Raw genomic sequence first — 18,511 nt, 5'->3', positions numbered from 1 at the left:
CTGCCCAGCTCTGAACACCAGGTCAGTTAGAATGGTGGTAATCTGCGTGAGGCAAGGGGCCTAGTTTGTCAGCAATCTTTAGGACATTGCGGTATTTTCTACAAGAGATTCTTTCACAGGAGCGGTAACGAGCGCTTTTCACGAATAGTTCCCACGGGAGATACATGTTTGACTTTAAGATAGCCCACATTAATATTTGTTCTACCTTGAGACTGACACCGATCCTAAGCTAACACACCTGCCCATCTAGTAGCCAATGGGAGCCACGTGTCAGTTATCAGTGAACGGTAGCAGTTTCAAACCCCAATCGGTCAGAGCAGCAAACACCCTAACTTTTCAACATAAACGGTTGCGAAACCACCGCCCACGCATGCCATACAACCGCCACCAAAGCGACAGAGCGCACCTTTACCGATGATCCGTGTATTACAAATGGAAATGCTCGCCCGTCGGAGCGGCTCGCCCGCCGTTTTGCCCACGGAACACCGCCAGGACACAAAAACTCATGAAACGCCAGCAAGCACACCAATGCGTCAACATACACACAGGTGTCGATCGACACCAACAAATCGCCATCCCGCACACGGGTGGATTTCGGCGCCGGCGGCCGCTAAAGGTCAGCCGGGTCACCTCTCGCCCCCGCCGCGCTGCGCCGACCGCCGGCCGCGGCCCGCTGGCAGTCACTTCAGGTAGTCGGGATCACATCCCGAGTCGGCGCAGTGGCGCCACCTCACACACTCGTCAGGTTTGTCGCCGGAGCGCCATCCAGCCCGTCACGGGAGACCGATTGTCGGCGCCGGTCAGCGCCGACCACATAAAACTGCGTGGGCCGGGCAGCTGGTGGCCCGGTCGGTGGCGCATTTGGAGCACACACGGGCCGGGCGGTGTCTAAAGACAGTCCAGCCGACCAATAGATGCCAGCTCGACCGACATTGCGCCGCGCTGGTCTAGCCCGGCTCGGCCGCACGTCAGCACTTCTCACCACAGGAAGATAGCGCGGCACGCCCACACGCGGTCGCCTCAGTCTCTGTCACATCTAACACTGGGTCGAGTCTGTCCCGCCGCCCCACTGCTGCAGGGGCCGCGTCCTGCCTCTCTGTCAGCTGCCGCGCCTCCTCAACAGAATTTCCACCTGTGGCCGCACTCGTTGCACATGCAGAAGGTGGTCATCGGCTCATCGGCGCTGCGCGTTTGGATCTGGTTGTAGGTGACGTTACGCTTGCCGCATTTGCCGCACTTGAGCAGGTCGGTCTGCGTGCCCTGCACAGAGGCCAGCTGGGCGTCGTTGATGGACTCCTTGTTCAGTTTGTCTCTGAGCGCCTTCATCTCGTCACTCGCCATCTCCTCCGGAGCCATCTTGGCCAGCCGCTCCGGCGTGATCATGCCGGTCAGGTAGTTGATGCGCAGGTTGGCGTTCTTCGAGTCCTTGAGGTTGGCCACGCGCGACCGTATCCGGTTCTTGTACTTGGGGTTGGTAGACTTGAACTCGTCAAAGATGGCCGCCTCGAGCCTCTCGGCCAGGTCCTCCGGGTCGCCGCTGCCTTCCGGCGGCGTGTCCGCCCGCAGCGCGTTGTACAGCATCTCGCGACACTTGAGTCGGACGGCGTCACCGGTGGGCGGCGCTGCCGGCGGGAAGCGCGCCACAGACGTCTTGCCGCGGTCCTCGGCCGCCGGCATGTCCACGTCCTTGGCGCCGCTGGACTCGCCGCCGCCGCCGCCGCCGGAGGCCGAGGAGGACTCCTTGCTGGAGGAGGAGGACTTTTTGGAGGAGTCGGCCGGCGTCAGCAGCTTCTTCCAGCCCTTGATGAGCGATTTGGCCAGCGCGATGATCTGCTCGTCCTTGCTGGATTTGCGCAGCGAGTTGACGGTCATGCCGACGCGCGTCTTGTTCAGCACGTGCAGGGTGATGGGCAGAGACTGCAGCTGCCGCAGCGCGTCCATGGCGTCGTCAAAGTTCTCCGAGGAGATCATCTTGTCCAGCTTCTTCATGACGCGGAGGACCTCCTCCTCAGTCGACATGGCTGCACTCTGTGTGTTGGCGGATACTGCTCAGACCGCTTCACCTGGAAAAGGCTTTATATTAGCTAACAAGGCCGCTTCACCTGGAAAAGGGTTTTTATTAGCTAACAGTCAGATAGGTACCTAGTCAGTAGTCATATGATGGATCTAAGAATGTACAAGTGGTAGATAGAAGCAGAAAGGAGAGATGATCCTTTTTAAAGAGGTTATTCAAGCGCCTGAACTGTATAAATACACTGTGGTATACTATTTAGTATTTACATATATCAACATTCACTCCATTTTTTCACCATACAAGGACAATCTGGCGCTGGCCAGAATGTAGACTATGGGCAGTGAGGATTTTAAGCTTCTCATTCCCCAATGATACCTTTCCCATTGAATATAGATAGCTGAGATGAGCTTTATCCTAGGTTAAAGAGCTCAGTTTTGACAGGTCATTGGGCCAATTGCCAGCAAATCTGAATTGTATACCAGTGCATTTATTCTATTTCAAAGGTGTTAAATTTAAGGAGATTATGTTATCTACTAGTAACTGGTGTCAATATGTTAGCAGTGGGAAAAAAGAGGAATTGAAATAAAATATACCATTTATCCTTTATGATAATAGATTAATGGTTGATAGAAATAACTCAACTGGATTAAGAGGGCATTTCTTTGATAAAATAGTAACAGGCATTGCTGATAGGTATGGCTAATTATTTAGGACAATGAGGTGGACATGTGATCAGTGATGAACTGTGACTGTGTGACAGGAGTACAACTGTAGTAAAGAGCTTAATAATTAAGCATACTAATTGAGTTAAATAATTAAGCTCTCACTTCAGTTCTTTAAAATGCCTAAATGTTTGAATAATGGAAGCATGAGTTCACAATTCTATGTTTTATTTATGTGAACTATGTAGCTGGTTGCCTGCTTGAAGAAACACTAGCTTGTCTGCTTGTTGACTAGCTGAGTCATGAAATGTATTGTAAGGTGACCACTGTCACCAGAGCATGTCTTCATCCAGATCAGACTGTTGAGGGTAAATGAGTGATGTCACATAGGTAACTTATCAATAAATTAGACTTGAATAAATCAATTTTAAAAACATGAAATATGGCCTTTGAATTGGAAAGATATCATACACCATTTGTGAGCATTGCTCCTTTTCTGTAACAGACTTAAAACTTGCTGAAGTTATTTGAAATAAATGAGGAAACTTAAATGCTTCAACATGAAAAGAAAATATAGTGTCAATGATCATAATATAATTGCCTATAAAACACCATTGTTATGCAAAAAAAAATAATACAGGGGTAGGTACCCACATAATAAATTCCCTGCTACTAGCATGTAGCAGCCAAAATTTGAGAGCCGTAAAATGATAAATGCTTTATAATTCCACTGCTCCTTTAGCAAATGAGAATAGCCATAAATGTTAAGGATACTGTGAACAATGAAACCCCAGACAAAAGACCATTATTTATAACATAAAAATATTGACTGGTCAAAAATGCACCGCATCGTTACAGGGAGCAGAAACAGGTTATATTACAAGCTATCAACCAAAGCAGCCTGGATAAAAGTGGTGATGAGTGCATAATTTTGCATGATTCAAATGTTAATGTATCTTTTGGCGATAAAGATATTGATTTTATGGCGACCACGTTTTTCCAAGGCAAGCGAAAACCCGGGCAACCACCCACCCCTGATCCAACTCGACGACAGCACGCACAAAAAATGCGGCGAATAATCAAAAGATATGCGCTGCGTTTGTCGCATGCGTATATTCGAATGCAGTATTAGTAGAGCATGGGTCCCGAAAAATTCTTCAGAAACTAGAGAAATTCTCGCGGGGCAAGACGACTGTCAAACTAGCAGCGAGCAGCGAGCGGCGATTCTAGCAGCGAGAAACGGGCCATCCCGATTTAGCTGAAAATTTGCTCACAGAGCCTTCTCAGCACGCTGATTCCGAAAATCATGGTCTCTAGGGTAGGAATCTTTACCGTTCTCGAGATAGAACCCTCTAAAGTTTTCGACACCCATGACCGGGCCATCCCGATTTGGCTGAAAATTGGCTCACAGCCCTCACAGAGCCTTCTCAGCACGCTGATTCCGAAAATCATGGTCTCTAGGGTGGGAATCTTTACCGTTCTCGAGATAGAACCCTCTAAAGCTCTTACCACCCATGACCGGGCTGATAGGTTTTCCCTGCTCCGGTGTGAACCCGGCTTTAGTAATGGATACTCACCGGAGGGAACGAGGCTTTATTTAGGACCGACCTTGGTGCAAGTAGCGTGGGGTGGCCTTGAGGCCTTGAGTATGTATTCGGGCTGTGTACCACGTGTGGCGTGTCAATGACCTATTTCTGAAATCCAGACTTACCTTTTACTCGGTGTTTCGAGACCGGGAGAAATGGGTCTTTCGTAGGAAGACTAGATCAATAGAGTTGGGCACCTAACATCTCAGCGGTGGGATGGTAACTTACAAGAATGCAGAGGCTCGCACGTTCGTGGGGCGCTCGAACTGCGGCAAACGTGGCGCAGGCATGATGCAAGATTATTGCCTGTGATGCTTTGTGAAGCCGGCGTGCCTTGGTGGCAATTGGCAAATGAAAGGCTATGTGCTTGTGAAGTCCTTGGTGAAGCCAATTTGTCTTGGTGACAGCCGACAGGTACCAATATCTGACTTTGTGACTTTGTGAAAAACCTGGTGCTTTGTGTGACCAAAAGGAGGACATTGAATACTGTGTGAAGCACGTCATGGGACATTGCTGTAATGTGGTTGGTAAATGCTAAGTGAAAAATCAGCCAACAGCACCTACCTTCAGAGTCGGGTTAGAACTGCAAGGCCTGCGGAAAGTCAGTTGGATTTTCAGTGAAAGCTGACATTGCCCAAGATACATCTGTGTGAAGTTTGGGTCCGAGACAGCCTATGTGAAGCAACTATGTTCTTTGTGATGATCACTTGCAAGGACTAAGTGAGACCAGTGATCCCTGTGAGTGTTTCTGTGTGAGACGAGTACCTGACGTGAGTACGCTAAGTGAGTTTGTATGTGTACTAGGTGTACGGCGTTGTCATTGCTGTGTGATTTTGGATTTAAGATAGTTTAGAGTTGGTAACCATGGCGAGTATGGGATTGCCACTTCCAACATTTGATCCTCAGGATTATAAGCGTTTCTTTAGGCAGATAGAGAGGAGAATGAAGGTAGAAAAGAAAACCCCAGACGAGGTGTATGATCTATGTGTGTATGCCATTGGGGCGAATGAGAAAACTGAGTGGATAGCAACAGCTCTTGAAGAAAAGGTGCCAAAAGCGGAAGACAATGTGCCATCACTGCAGGACATTGAGAGGGGTGTGGTACAGTTGCTGGAACCAGAAAATCTCAAGGGTTTTCTGCTGCGAGATCTTGATGAGCTTCGTCTGGCAAGGAACCAGAGTCCACGTGAGTACCTGCAGCATGTACGTGACAAAGTACAGAGGGCCATACCAGAGGCCAGCACTGAGACCTGGGATCAGATGTCCATCCATCAAGCAATAAAAGGGGCACCAGACCATTGGCGACAAAGGCTGTTTGAAGCTAACTGTCAGACTGTCGAATCCTTGGTGAAGAAGATGACAACTCTGAGACTGTCTGAGAGAGCACCACCCTCTGTGGGTAGGGAAAGTGTCTCACGTGTGAGTGGCAGCTACCGGGGTGCCAGAAGTGGTCTGAATCGGGGAGCCACTCCAAGAACCTGTTATGGATGTGGGAAAACAGGTCACTTCATAAAGGATTGCAGAGCTCAGTGTTCTAAGTGTGGCAAAAGGGGCCACATCGAGTCTAAGTGTAGAGCGAACGAAGTGAAGGAAAAGAAAGCTGGTGCTGTGAAGAGAGTGAATGGGAACAGAGAAGTGAGGATGCAGGTCCAGATCAATGGAAGAGAAGTTGATGTTGTGGTAGACACAGGGAGCCAGCACAACCTCATGAAGCCAGAGGTTGCCCAACAAGTAGCATTGAACGTCGTAGCAAAGCAGACACCACCACTGGTTACTGCTGTCGGAGAGGAAGTGCAAATCGAAGGAGTTGGTGTAGCAGACATCATGATGAATGACAGTACAGTGCACGCAGAGTTCTTCATCGTCTCCGAGTTGACTGATGATGTCATCTTGGGTCTGGATACACTCGGGGAGCTCGGAGTGCTGATCGAGTGCCGAAGGGGACAGGTGAAGACCAGACGAGTCTCTGACGACTTCAGAGGGAAGTTCCAAACTCTATTCAACGAAGAAGATGCTCATGGATGCATAAAGGGCGTGACACACCGGATTGAGACGAGTGGTCGTCCAGTCGTGAGTAAACCGTATCGTGTGCCACTGCATCAACAAGAAGCTGTGAGAAAGCAGCTGAATGACCTGTGTGAAAGGGGCGTCATTGAGAAGAGTGAGTCAAGTTACGCGAGTCCAATGGTGGTGGTAAAGAAACCTGATGATACTCTACGTATCTGTGTGAACTACCAAGCACTCAACGACCAGATGGAGAAGGATCCGTACCCAGTACCGTCGTTGAGCAACATCATGGTGAAGTTGCGAACAGGAACATGGTTCACGAAGTTGGACCTCCGGACTGCGTACTGGCAGATCAAGCTGGACGAGTCAACGAAGCACAAGACAGCCTTCATAACGGATCAAGGTCTCTTCCAGTGGACAGTCTTGCCGATGGGAATGAAGAACTCGGGAGCTGTCTTCCAACGGGCGCTGGATGACATCCTGTCGGGACTGCCCTATGTGACAGCGTATGCCGATGATGTGTGCGTGTTCACCACTGAAGACAACCTGGATGTGCACATGCAGCAAGTGGGGGAAGTGCTTCATCGCCTTCAAGATGCTGGAGTTCGTCTGCGGTTTGAGAAATGCGAATTCGCCAAGAAGACAATCAAGTGCCTGGGACACGAGGTCAGCCACGGAAAGGTCTCAACGCTGGTTGACAAGGTGGAAGACATCACGACGTGGCCTGAGCCGACATCGACGGTGGAAGTACGACAGTTCCTAGGGCTGGCAGGCTTCTACAGGCAGTTCGTACCACATTATGCTGAACTGGCGGCGCCGCTCACTGACCTTCTGAAGAAGAATGCACCGTTCATCTGGGGAAAGCAGCAGGATCAAGCGTTCGAGGCACTGAAAACGGCTCTGGCAAGTCCACCCGTCCTCGCGGAGGCAGACCCTACCAAACCGTTTGTGGTGACAACGGACGCCTCAGACGTGGGGTGCGGAGTCGTCTTGGAGAATGATGGGAAGCCGGTGGCGTATGCATCGAAGAGATGGAGTGTGGCCGAAGCCAAGAAGAGCGTGACGGAGAAGGAGTTGGCCGCGGTGATCTTTGGCGTGAAGAAATTCAGGTTCTTCTTGAAGGGAGCCCACTTCCTGGTGGTGTCCGACCATAAGCCGCTTCAGTATCTGCTCAGGAAGAGGAACGCGGCGGAACATCTGCGGGACAAGTTGCTGGAACTCGCGGAGGACTACGACTTCGACATCAAGTACCGACCGGGGCAAGAAATTCCCCATGCAGATGCGCTCTCACGAAAGCCGATAAGAAGACTGGCGTTTGAGTCTGACGCGCTGAAGGTTGCTACCGAAGCAGATGACGACATACGTGCTTTCAGAGATGGGCTGCTACGTGGAGGCCCTGGAACGACCTCCAGTGCAGAGATGCAGTTCTATGCGTCGGAGAAGTCCAAGTACTACGTATCTGATGGTGTCGTGATGAGGAAATCGAGTCATGGCGCGGTGCCGCAGGTTGTGGTGCCGAGACAGCTGAGAAATCGTGTACTGGAGATGTGCCATGACCACCCTACCGCGGGACACTTGGGAGTTCGACGAACATTGGCGCGGCTCACGAAGAACTACTATTGGCACAATGTCAAGAAGGATGTTCGGAACTTGTGCAGAAGCTGTTTGAAGTGTGCTCGTAACAAGATCGAGCGACAACACCACTGTGAAGGCCGTGGTTCTGTACCAGTGGTCGGAAAACCCGGATCCCAGTGGGGGGCAGACATCTTGGGCCCTTTGAACACAACCATTCGGGGAAGGAGGTACGTGCTTGTAGTCACTGACCTTTTCACCAAGTGGGTGGAAATCTTCGCACTCACGGACACCACAGCCGCTACAGTGGCGAGGAAGATCGCGAAGGTCTTCACAAGATTCCCTCAGTGCAGCGAGCTTCTAACGGACCAAGGAGCCAATTTTGAGAGTGAGCTCGTGAGAGAGTTGTGCCGCGTGCTGGGAGTGACAAAGCTGAGGACGACGCCTTATCACCCAGCTGGGAACGGGCAAACGGAACGCTTTAACGCCACTCTGTGCGAAATCTTGAGGACACGTTGCGATGGACAATGGGACGAGGCGCTCCCGTGGGCAGCATCTGCGTACAACAGCTCCGTACACGCTGCGACGGGGTTCACACCCTACGAGCTGATGTTTGGGTCGCAGCCGGACGGGATGGCGGTGCATGAACTCCAAGGAGCAGGCGCGGAGGAAGGCCATCGTTTCAGGTCGTACGTGCAGGTAGCCCGAGACATCCACCGTGATGTACAGAAAAATTCAGCTCGAGCGCTGGAAACACTACAGCGGGACCTGGACGGCCGTCGGGTACCTCCCTCAGGAAGCGGTTTCGAGCCGGGGTCAATGGTGATGATGAAGCGGCTTCGAAAAGGGGGAAAACTGGAGGAGTTATACGAAGGGCCTTACGAGGTCTTGGAGACCCGGCGTCCGGACTACGTCATACAACGTGAGGGAAAAGCCTACACCATTCACGGCTGTCATCTCCGCCCGTGGCGAGGATCGGCTGAGATCAGTGAGCGTGAGGACGCACTCACCTGTGACTCTGATGGAGACCTCGCTCAAGAGCCCGGTGAGGACTGGCTCAACATCGACGAGGTCGACGAGTCCGTCGACGAGATTGACGAGTTCGCCGACGAATGTCGCGAAGACAATGAAGTTCGAGACGGTAGAGGTGGACCGGATCCCCGTCTGACGAACGATCGTGATTCTCCCTTGGCCTTCTTGCCTCAGCGAACTCGGTCGGGACGTCCGGTGCAGAGAAATCGTCGTTATGTGTAATCTGACTTGAGGGTGTCTGTGGTGATTGGTTATGTGTTACCTCGTTTGCTGACGGCAAGGGTGAATGTGATCGTCTGACTGCCCCGAGGACCGTTGTTAAAAGGGGTGGGGGATGATAGGTTTTCCCTGCTCCGGTGTGAACCCGGCTTTAGTAATGGATACTCACCGGAGGGAACGAGGCTTTGTTTTAGGACCGACCTTGGTGCAAGTAGCGTCGGGTGGCCTTGATTATGTGTTCGCGCTGTGTACCACGTGTGGCGTGTCAATGACCTATTTCTGAAATCCAGACTTACCTTTTACTCGGTGTTTCGAGACCGGGAGAAATGGGTCTTTCGGAGGAAGACTAGATCAATAGAGTTGGGCACCTAACACGGGCCATCCCGGTTTGGCTAAAAATTGGCTCACAGAGCCTTCTCAGCACGCTGATTCCGAAAATCATGGTCTCTAGTGTGGGAATCTTTACCGTTCTCGAGATAGAACCCTCTAAAGTTTTCGGCACCAAAGACCGGGCCATCCCGATTTGACTGAAAATTGGCTCACAGAGCCTTCTCAGCAAGCTGATTCCGAAAATCATGGTCTCTAGGGTGAGAATCTTTACCGTTCTCGAGATAGAACCCTCTAAATTTCTTACCACCCATGACCGGGCCATCCCGATTTGGCTGACAATTTGCTCACAGGTCCTGCTCAGTTCTCAGCACGCTGATTCCGAAAATCATGGTCTCTAGGGTGGGAATCTTAACCGTTCTCGAGATAGAAACCTCTAAAATTTTCGACACCCATGAACGGGCCATCCTGATTTGGCTGAAAACTGGCTCACAGAGCCTTCTCAGCACGCTGATTCCGAAAATCATGGTCTCTAGGGTGGGAATCTTTACCGTTCTCGAGATAGAACCCTCTAAAATTCTTACCACCCATGACCGGGCCATCCCGATTTGGCTGAAAATTTGCTCACAGAGCCTTCTCAGCACGCTGATTCCGAAAATCATGGTCTCTAGGGTTAGAATCTTCACCGTTCTCGAGATAGAACGCTCTTAAGTTTTCGACACCAAAGACCGGGCCATCCCGATTTGGTTGAAAATTTTCTCGCAGAGCCTTCTCAGCACGCTGCGGCTGATTCCGAAAATCATGGTCTGTCAAATCGACCGGGCCATCCCAGTCAAATCGGGATGGCCCGGTCATGGGTGGTAAGAGATTTAGAGGGTTCTATCTCGAGAACGGTGAAGATTCCCACCCTAGAGACCATGATTTTCGGAATCAGCGTGCTGAGAAGGCTCTGTGAGCAAATTTTCAGCCAAATCGGGATGGCCTGGTCATGGGTAGTAAGAACTTTAGAGGGTTCTATTTCGAGAACGGTAAAGATTTCCACCCTAGAGACCACGATTTTCGGAATCAGCGTGCTGAGAAGGCTCTGTGAGCCAATTTTCAGCCAAATCGGGATGGCCCGGTCATGGGTGTCGAAAATTTTAGAAGTTTCTATCTCGAGAACGGTTAAGATTCCCACCCTAGAGACCATGATTTTCGGAATCAGCGTGCTGAGAAGGCTCTGTGAGCCAATTTTTAGCCAAATCGGGATGGCCCAGTCATGGGTGGTAAGAGCTTTAGAGGGTTCTATCTCGAGAACGGTAAAGATTCCCACCCTAGGGACCATGATATTCGGAATCAGCGTGCTGAGAAGGCTCTGTGAGCAAATTTTCAGACAAATCGGGATGGCCCGGTCTTTGGTGTCGAAAACTTTAGAGGGTTCTATCTCGAGAACGGTAAAGATTCCCACCCTAGAGACCATGATTTTCGGAATCAGCGTGCTGAGAAGGCTCTGTGAGCAAATTTTCAGCCAAATCGGGATGGCCCGGTCATGGGTAGTAAGAATTTTAGAGTGTTCTATTTCGAGAACGGTAAAGATTTCCACCCTAGAGACCACGATTTTCGGAATCAGCGTGCTGAGAAGGCTCTGTGAGCCAATTTTCAGCCAAATCGGGATGGCCCGGTCATGGGTGTCAGAGGTTTCTATTTTGAGAACGGTTAAGATTCCCACCCTAGAGACCATGATTTTCGGAATCAGCGTGCTGAGAACTGAGAAGGATCTGTGAGCAAATTTTCAGTCAAATCGGGATTGCCCGGTCATGGGTGGTAAGAAATTTAGAGGTTCTATCTCGAGAACGGTAAAGATTCTCACCCTAGAGACCATGATTTTCGGAATCAGCTTGCTGAGAAGGCTCTGTGAGCCAATTTTCAGTCACATCGGGATGGCCCGGTCTTTGGTACCGAAAACTTTAGAGGGTTCTATCTCGAGAACGGTAAAGATCCCCACCTTAGAGACCATGATTTTCGGAATCAGCGTGCTGAGAAGGCTTGTGAGCCAATTTTTAGCCAAATCGGGATGGCCCGGTCATGGGTGTCGAAAACTTTAGAGGGTTCTATCTCGAGAACGGTAAAGATTCCCACCCTAGAGACCATGATTTTCGGAATCAGCGTGCTGAGAAGGCGCTGTGAGCAAATTTTCAGCTAAATCGGGATGGCCCGTTTCTCGCTGCTGAACTCGCTGCTCGCTGCTCGCTGCTAGTTTGACAGACGTCCTGCCCCGCGAGAATTTCTCTAGTTTCTGAAGAATTTTTCGGGACCCATGCTCTACTCATACTGCATTCGAATATACGCTTGTCGCATCTATTCTTCACAAGAACTATTGATTTGGTATGTTTTTTTTCGATAAGTAAAAATATACTGCACAATATTTCAAAAACTTTCGGCATATTTCATTTTACGAACTAAAATCAAGAAATGGGACGAAAATGTAGGTAAAATAAAGAAGAAATAACACTTCCTTCATAATATAGATTGTGCTTCTGCTGTAGTGAGACGTCATTGGCGTCACGGTGACAAGAAGTGACGCAGTCATTTTTGTTATGCAAAAATCAAGGCAAAAAAGTGTTTTTATATACCTTGGCAAAAATATTCTGGGGGGTCTGAAAGCATTTTGCTGTTGCGTGTGTTAGTTAATGATTAGATCGGAGTTTTTAGTTATTTGGTAAGTCAGTGTTTAACTGCTGAAATAGTTTCTGTCGCTCATATGAATTTTGCCTTGGGTTGGCCTTGGGTAGCGCTGCAAGAATCGATTTAGCTCATGCATTTTTGATACTTTTTGTGGGTTCGTCGCGAATATAGTTCAAGATCAATTGTGGTAATTTCACCAGCTACTCTACCGCGTCCTTTCCTTGCTGAAGCGCTAGGGATCAGCGATCATGCTTGTACCAGTACTGTAGCAAGTTGAAGTGATAAGCAAATTTGAATTGGATGTATTCTGCAGGCTGAGACGGCTGAGAGGCACATAAGTTAATATAGTAGGTACTGTTGCGTCCCAGATGAATGTGTTCACATGAGATTTCATTTGTATGTTCACTGCTCAACACATCAGGCATGAGGGAGATACTGCATTGCATTAAATGCTCCAGCTTCTGCACTCATGACAACATGTGGAAAGTGGATAATTGGGGTATGTGTTCTGGCAAATAAATCATGTGTGTTTTCCCTTGGCTGCATCTTCTTATATTGATCAGAACTCATTTTCCCCAGAGTGATGTATGGGGTGGCCATGGTGCCGGAGCCCCCTGCTGGCTGGCCCCCTGCTGTGGCATCATTCCCCTCTCCTGATGCTGTTGACCCGGCCCACATCCGCTGGCACTACAAGAGCGACTCGGACAAACGGTGGACGCCATTCGACGGCTTCGACTCGCTGACGCTGGAGCAGCACTACCGCCACCTATTCCCGGTGCCGGGCGACAGCAGCGCCACCTATCCATCCGAGGCGGCCGGCGACGGCGAGGCGACGGACGTCAGCCAGCTGCTGAGTCGCGCCGGCCGCCAGCAGGCGTTCCCCGGCCCGCCGGCGGCCTACCCCGGCGGTTCGTACCCGCACTACGACAGCGTGTCCGCGGCGGCGGCGGCGTACGGCGCGGCGGCGGCCTACAACGGCGCCGGGCCGCACGCCAGCCCGTCCCACGTGCGCCTTCAGCACGGCCCGTCCGCGCCGCACGCCACGAACGGTGAGCAGACGCGGTGACCGTGACGCTGCGCTTATTACGCTGCCTCGCCCGTTCCGTCGTTTACATCCTCGGGATATTCAAATTCTTCTCCATGCCTCAACACCTCCTCTGTGCTGGACGTGGACAGGCAACTTTATCCCATGCGGGCGGCTCCCATTGGTGCGGGAGCACACCGGTACCCGGGTGCAGTGAGTGTTTGGGGGGGGGGGCTGGTCGGCCCATGTCCTAACGGATGGGATCAGCCCTGGCGACTCACTAGGGTGCCTGCCCAGACCAATGTCTCCCCCCCCCCCCTAATTCCTATCATCCTTCCGGCTCTGCATTGGTCTCATTGGACCGAAAGGACCTAACCCAATAAAAAAAGCAAGCTGCCTTAGGAGATCATCTAAACTAACGAGTTTGTGTGGTCAAGGGCTTGTCTGAAATTGTTTGCCTTAACAGTGATATTGGAATGTGTTCGATGCCATTGCGTATCTGTCTATTTGGAAATGTGTTTCGTCGGCCGAAAATTAAGTTAAGAACGAGAAGTAAAGTACCTTCGCTGAGGCATGCCGCATGCTATTCAATACCTTTGTATGACAGACATCTAAAAGCTGCCGTCCTAAAGCGGACTGCACCGGAAATATTAACTAACAGATGCTTCTGTATTTGTGTGACGGCGTCTCCCCTACCTCCCCGCAGGCTCCTGTCCCGGTGTCGGTGTCTCGGGCAGCACGGGCCGGGTGCTGGTGCGCGGCGGCATGTACGAGGTGTCGCTCCGGGAGCGGGTGGGCCGCTCGCTGTACTGGTCGGGCGAGCAGTTCACCGTGTGTCGCGGCGCCTGGTTCTACGACGGGAGCTGGGAGCCGCTGGAGCAGCCCGTGGCAGACGCCGTGGAGGCCGAGCACCGGAGACTGGCGCAGTCGGGCGCCTGGAGCCAGGCCGACCCGCGCGCCGCCAGACAGGGTGAGTCGCCGGACAGCACCGCCAGGCAGGTGATGTCACAGAACACTGGACAGGACAGTGTGGTGTAGACAGGCTGGTCCGCGCGCCGCGAGACAGGGTAGGTGATCAGACAACGCCCCCAGACAAGGTGGGTGGCTGGATAGGGCAGGACAGACCGACCCGCTCCCCGTCAGACAAAGTAGGTGGTCTGAGGGACAGGACGGGAACGGGGTGGCAGTTCACAAGACAGGACAGATCAGGGTGAGACAGGCTGAGCCGAGTGTCGCCGGGCAGAGTAGGTATCCAGAGAGGGCAGCACTGAGCACTGAGCAGGACTGAACAGTGCCAGGCCCAGGGTCGGTGAACGGACGGGATAGGGCCACCAGATAACCGAGGGGAGTTGGAATTGGAACAGGGCAGCATTGATCTAAAGGTAGTTGGCGGTAAAGGACGGAATAATGTGTGCTCGATTACTCCATGAGTGTCATCAGTGACCTGGCCCGCCGAAACGGTGCAGTGTGCGCCGCATGCTGGACCTAACTGAAAGGTCAATTGGTTAGTTTCATAGATATATGAAACCACGCCTCGATTGCCGGCGGAAAACATGTCCATAGATTCTGCAGCTGGCACGTGTGCTGCGTGTTTCGCCTTTACTGCAACGTAATGTAGAATGCCTTTATCTCCCGTATTTTGCGGTGGTTTTAACGTTTTTATTACACATTCCCGGGCACGTGTCTCTGGGCCCGGGTGTTGTTTCTCTGCGCTTTCAATTAAGCCGTCCGGGAAACGATGCATACCAAGCAGATAGTGTAACCGAGCCCCCGCCGCGCCCGGGGCCTTCTAAAGTGCTGTCAACATTCAACAGTTTTCGGCGCCGTAATTGTGCGCGCGACTAGGCTGCGTTTATCCCAGCTGCGGCCCATTTTGACGGTAACTCGACTGCGCTGCTCTAATGACGCCATTATCCTCAGAGCTACTCATATAACGCTCTTTGTTCCCTTGTCATTTACTTGTATGTATTTTGAACAGTATGCAACAACCAAAAGAGTCATTATTGGCTTTAACTTTTGTGCTTTTATCCAAACTCTTTCAAAGTTGTTCAAATTATGTCTCGGTTATTTCTAATTTCACAATTTAAACGACTTACATTCTAGAATGGTGGATGATTCACAACAGTAATCCCTAAAGCAGCTACGACACGATGACCGCTCGTGCTCTATTGTTTTTCCATGACCCTACACCCCCACTAACACCCGTTCCCTTTGTCCGCAGCGATCCACCACGTGGAGTTTGACAAGTTTGTCGTGGTGTGGTACAGTAACGGCGACGTGGCTGTACACAGCGGGCGCGTGCTCTCCAAGGTGATGCGCGGTCTCTACCAGAAGCTGGGCTTCGAGGGAGGTGAGTCCGCTCCCCGTGGGAGGCGCGCCTTCCGGGCCGGCGTCAGTGGCTCTACTGTAACCCCAGCGGGAGGGGAGGGGATCATATAGGGTGTGCTTAGCGGTCGGCTCCATGAAGGGTATCTGTGGAGCAAGAGGAAACGTATACTGAATGGTGTATACAGTGGCCGTACCGGGACTTAAAAGGTCAGTGTTCGATTAGTCTGAAATCGGTGGGCTTCTTCATCCCCCGGCTGACAGTATTCTGAATGGACTTTGATGCGGCAGCCGCCCCACCTGTCGCAGCGTCGATACGTCTTTGTCATGTGCGGCTTATAAGGTCATAGGTGGCTTATGGGTCTGTCACCCGCAGCCCGCGGCGTGATCTGTAACGTCGACAGGTCTGATTTGTGGCCGGCCGGTGATCGGGTCTCGGACGACCTCTGATCGGTGACCTCTGCCATTCGGCGGCGGATCACGGCTGCTCCGTCTGTCTGGCACTGACCCCACTACCGGCCAGACGGCCGTCCCCGGTATTGGGGACCGAGCAGTAGCCCTTTGGTCCTGAACTGCGATAGCCTTGGTCATGACGTGTGACTTCCGGTGACTGGTCCAACCTCTGGGGGCAGTACATTGACCCCTGTCATCTGCTTATACGCTGTGGTGCTCGTGTATGCCCTCCGTCATCTGAGCTCTTGTGACCTATGATAATCTATAGTGATTTTGCAACTCTGGTGTCGTCTGGTGATAGTCTGGTGGCACATACTGACCTCCGTACAGCCGGTGATCCGCTGCGCCGCTCGTACCTGACCTCTATGACCCCTGGTGACCTCTGCTGACCCCTGGTGACCCCTGCTGACCCCCCTGTACAGCCGATGAGCCGCTGCGCCGCTCGTACCCCGTCCCCTGGTAACCGCTGGTAACCTCTGCTGACCCCTGTGACCTCGTTGACCTCTGGTGAGCTTTGCTGACCCCTGGTGACCTGTGCTGACCCCTGCTGACCCCCTGTACAGCCGGTGAGCCGCTGCGCCGCTCGTACCCGGTGCCGGCCGTGTGGGAGGACCGACTGCAGGACATCACCCACCTGATATTTGTGGTGCACGGCATCGGACAGAAGATGGACTCGAGCTCCATCATCAAAAACACCGCCAGGTCAGTGCAGAGGGCCGCCCGGAACGGGACATAGGTCAATGACCGGGACGGGAACGCACTGCGCCGAAACACTGCGCAAGCCAAACAGCACACAAAATACATTTTCATCTAAATGTTGAATTTTACGCTGCTTGGCTCGTCAAACATTTCTCAGTGGCATCTTATTTTTCGTCACGGTATGTAAAATCCCATCCACAACACCGCATTCATTCACTGCACACAACCCAAGGCTCTTTTCCTGCTGTTTTCCTTTGTCATCCCGAGTAAATCTTCTCGCATTCCCGGCAGCGCCCGAATTCCCACTTCCGCGCTTATGATAGGGACTTTGTCTCGGCGATGTTTTGACAAGGCCCGTCATTTTTCCTGGCGATGGGCCGCGTGGACGGCCTGTTGTTTTCGTCGCTCCGCCCGATGTGCTGCGGCTGGGTGACTTCCCGCGCGGGCGGGGGATCAGACGCGGGTCGCCGTCTCGGGTCGGATTGTGTGATGTTAGCCACAGCTGCAGCGGCGGAGACGGCGGTGTTGTGATCCCGTATTGTGGCAATATCTGCGGCTGATGGCGGCGGGCGGGGATCGGGCGGCGGGGGTGCGCTCACACGCCACAGTCCACGGCCTCTCGGTGCGGCGGCGCTGCGGATGGATCGGCTCGGAAGCAGCTGTCAGCTGTGTGACGCTCCACCGAGTCGCCCCGGCGCCCGTCCGACGCCCCGTCCGACGTCCGACCGACGCCCCCGCCACCCGGCCACGGCAAACTTGGCCGGCGAGGAAATCGCTCTGTCAGGGAGCGACTGTTTTTGGGGGCGGCGAGCACAAAGTTTTATAAAACAATGTTTCTCGTCGCACCACTGATTGCGAGTGTGTGCGAGAAACAATTCCGCGCGTGCGGTTAAGGATAGAATGAGTGGTGTAATTGGAGACGGCCATGTTAAACTCATTGAGGTTCCACACGGTACATGGTTTTGATCATTATGCTATCCAGCCCAGTTCGATTGTCGACAGATTTCATCCATACGACAAAGTCGCCATAGGTAGGTGGTCAGCTGTTTCGTGTTTAGATTCTACAGTTGGTACTGGTTAGTCTTTTCTACCTGATGGGCCACTACATTCGCTGCTCGCTTGGTATGGCTAACGGGTTGTTGTTTTTCAACAAAGGCAATGTCGCAGATGTTTCGGAACAAATGGAATTCCCTATTAGGTGTTGATATTGCATCGTTCAACGCAAAAAGAAACTGGTTTTAAAGTTTACACGATCCTGTTGTTATTGTTCTTTTATTATTTTCACCTGCATTCCAATGTGAACCGTGAAGTTCTACGCAAGTGTTTAATGTACGCATTTTTATTTTCTAAGCTTGGATGTTCCATGGTCTAAGGTGTTTTCTTTCATCAACTCTGTTGCATCTCTGCGTCACAAAGGTATATTCCATTTACTTCATTGCACAGTTCGCCCTTTCATCGGACTGTTTCCTGTCGCAGCCATTTCTCAATGGCCGTCTTTGTGAAAGGGAGAGCCGCTCGGCTTTGGACGCGCTAAGCTCGTCAGCCGTCCAAGTAACCCGTTTTCGATGACATTTTGTGTCGCTGGAACGGCCGCTTCTGTCTGAGCTTTCACAAATCTTCCAGGAATCTCTTACAACTGGATTGCGCCTCCGCGAACTTGGCAACATCCCGGGAACCCCAGCAGCAACTAGACTCGCCATTTTATGTAGTTTACGAAATTCAGAAATTCCTCGTCTGACCTTTCTGACTCTCATTCTCTGTGTGTCAGTTTTACTATCCGGCGAACGACGGCGGGGGCTCCGGGTATAATTGGTCTCATTAACCACTGTGGGGCCGGCCATTAGAGTACCTGGTGACCTCTGCTCAGGTGGGGTCGGACCGCGCCGCGGCAAAGTCCGGCCACCGCCGGGCCTCGTTACTGCCGCGA

The 18,511-nt window shown here is 51.9% G+C and overlaps 2 protein-coding genes across 7 annotated transcripts in view; one reads left to right on the top strand and one right to left on the bottom strand.

Moving 5' to 3' along the window:
• Positions 1-407: 407 nt before the first annotated feature.
• On the bottom strand, positions 408-3,741 carry LOC122365669 (transcription elongation factor S-II-like). 6 transcript variants are annotated; one of them, XM_043337091.1, is made up of 3 exons: positions 3,709-3,728; positions 3,148-3,229; positions 408-2,063 (listed from the first exon to the last, which is right to left on the bottom strand). In XM_043337091.1, the coding sequence occupies exon 3, from the start codon at positions 2,017-2,019 to the stop codon at positions 1,117-1,119; it is 903 nt and encodes a 300-aa protein (XP_043193026.1). In that variant the 5' UTR covers positions 2,020-2,063; positions 3,148-3,229; positions 3,709-3,728; the 3' UTR covers positions 408-1,116. The 6 variants fall into 6 exon arrangements, with proteins under 6 accessions (XP_043193026.1, XP_043193024.1, XP_043193023.1 ...); XM_043337089.1 differs by lacking the exon at positions 3,148-3,229 and having other exon boundaries at positions 3,709-3,741; XM_043337088.1 differs by lacking the exon at positions 3,148-3,229 and having other exon boundaries at positions 3,670-3,731.
• An 8,264-nt stretch (positions 3,742-12,005) lies between these two features.
• The window catches only part of LOC122365672 (phospholipase DDHD1-like), a 33,170-nt gene continuing 26,664 nt past the window's right edge, over positions 12,006-18,511 (top strand). The window contains exons 1-5 of the mRNA XM_043337097.1: positions 12,006-12,117; positions 12,663-13,132; positions 13,814-14,077; positions 15,329-15,457; positions 16,449-16,587. Coding sequence (XP_043193032.1) covers positions 12,667-13,132; positions 13,814-14,077; positions 15,329-15,457; positions 16,449-16,587 — 998 coding nt within the window. The 5' untranslated portion in view covers positions 12,006-12,117; positions 12,663-12,666. The remainder of the gene's footprint in view (positions 12,118-12,662; positions 13,133-13,813; positions 14,078-15,328; positions 15,458-16,448; positions 16,588-18,511) is intronic.

This window comes from Amphibalanus amphitrite, unplaced genomic scaffold (assembly GCF_019059575.1).
Source record: "Amphibalanus amphitrite isolate SeventyFive unplaced genomic scaffold, NRLGWU_Aamphi_draft 000756F_arrow, whole genome shotgun sequence".
Classification (NCBI taxonomy): domain Eukaryota; kingdom Metazoa; phylum Arthropoda; class Thecostraca; order Balanomorpha; family Balanidae; genus Amphibalanus; species Amphibalanus amphitrite.
The sequence above is the reverse complement of the archived record's forward strand: the minus strand, read 5'-3'. Positions and strand labels throughout refer to the sequence as shown.

Bases quoted from the DNA above. Each gene is read 5' to 3' on its own strand.
- LOC122365669 (XM_043337089.1), bottom strand. From the start codon at position 2,019: ATGTCGACTGAGGAGGAGGTCCTCCGCGTCATGAAGAAGCTGGACAAG.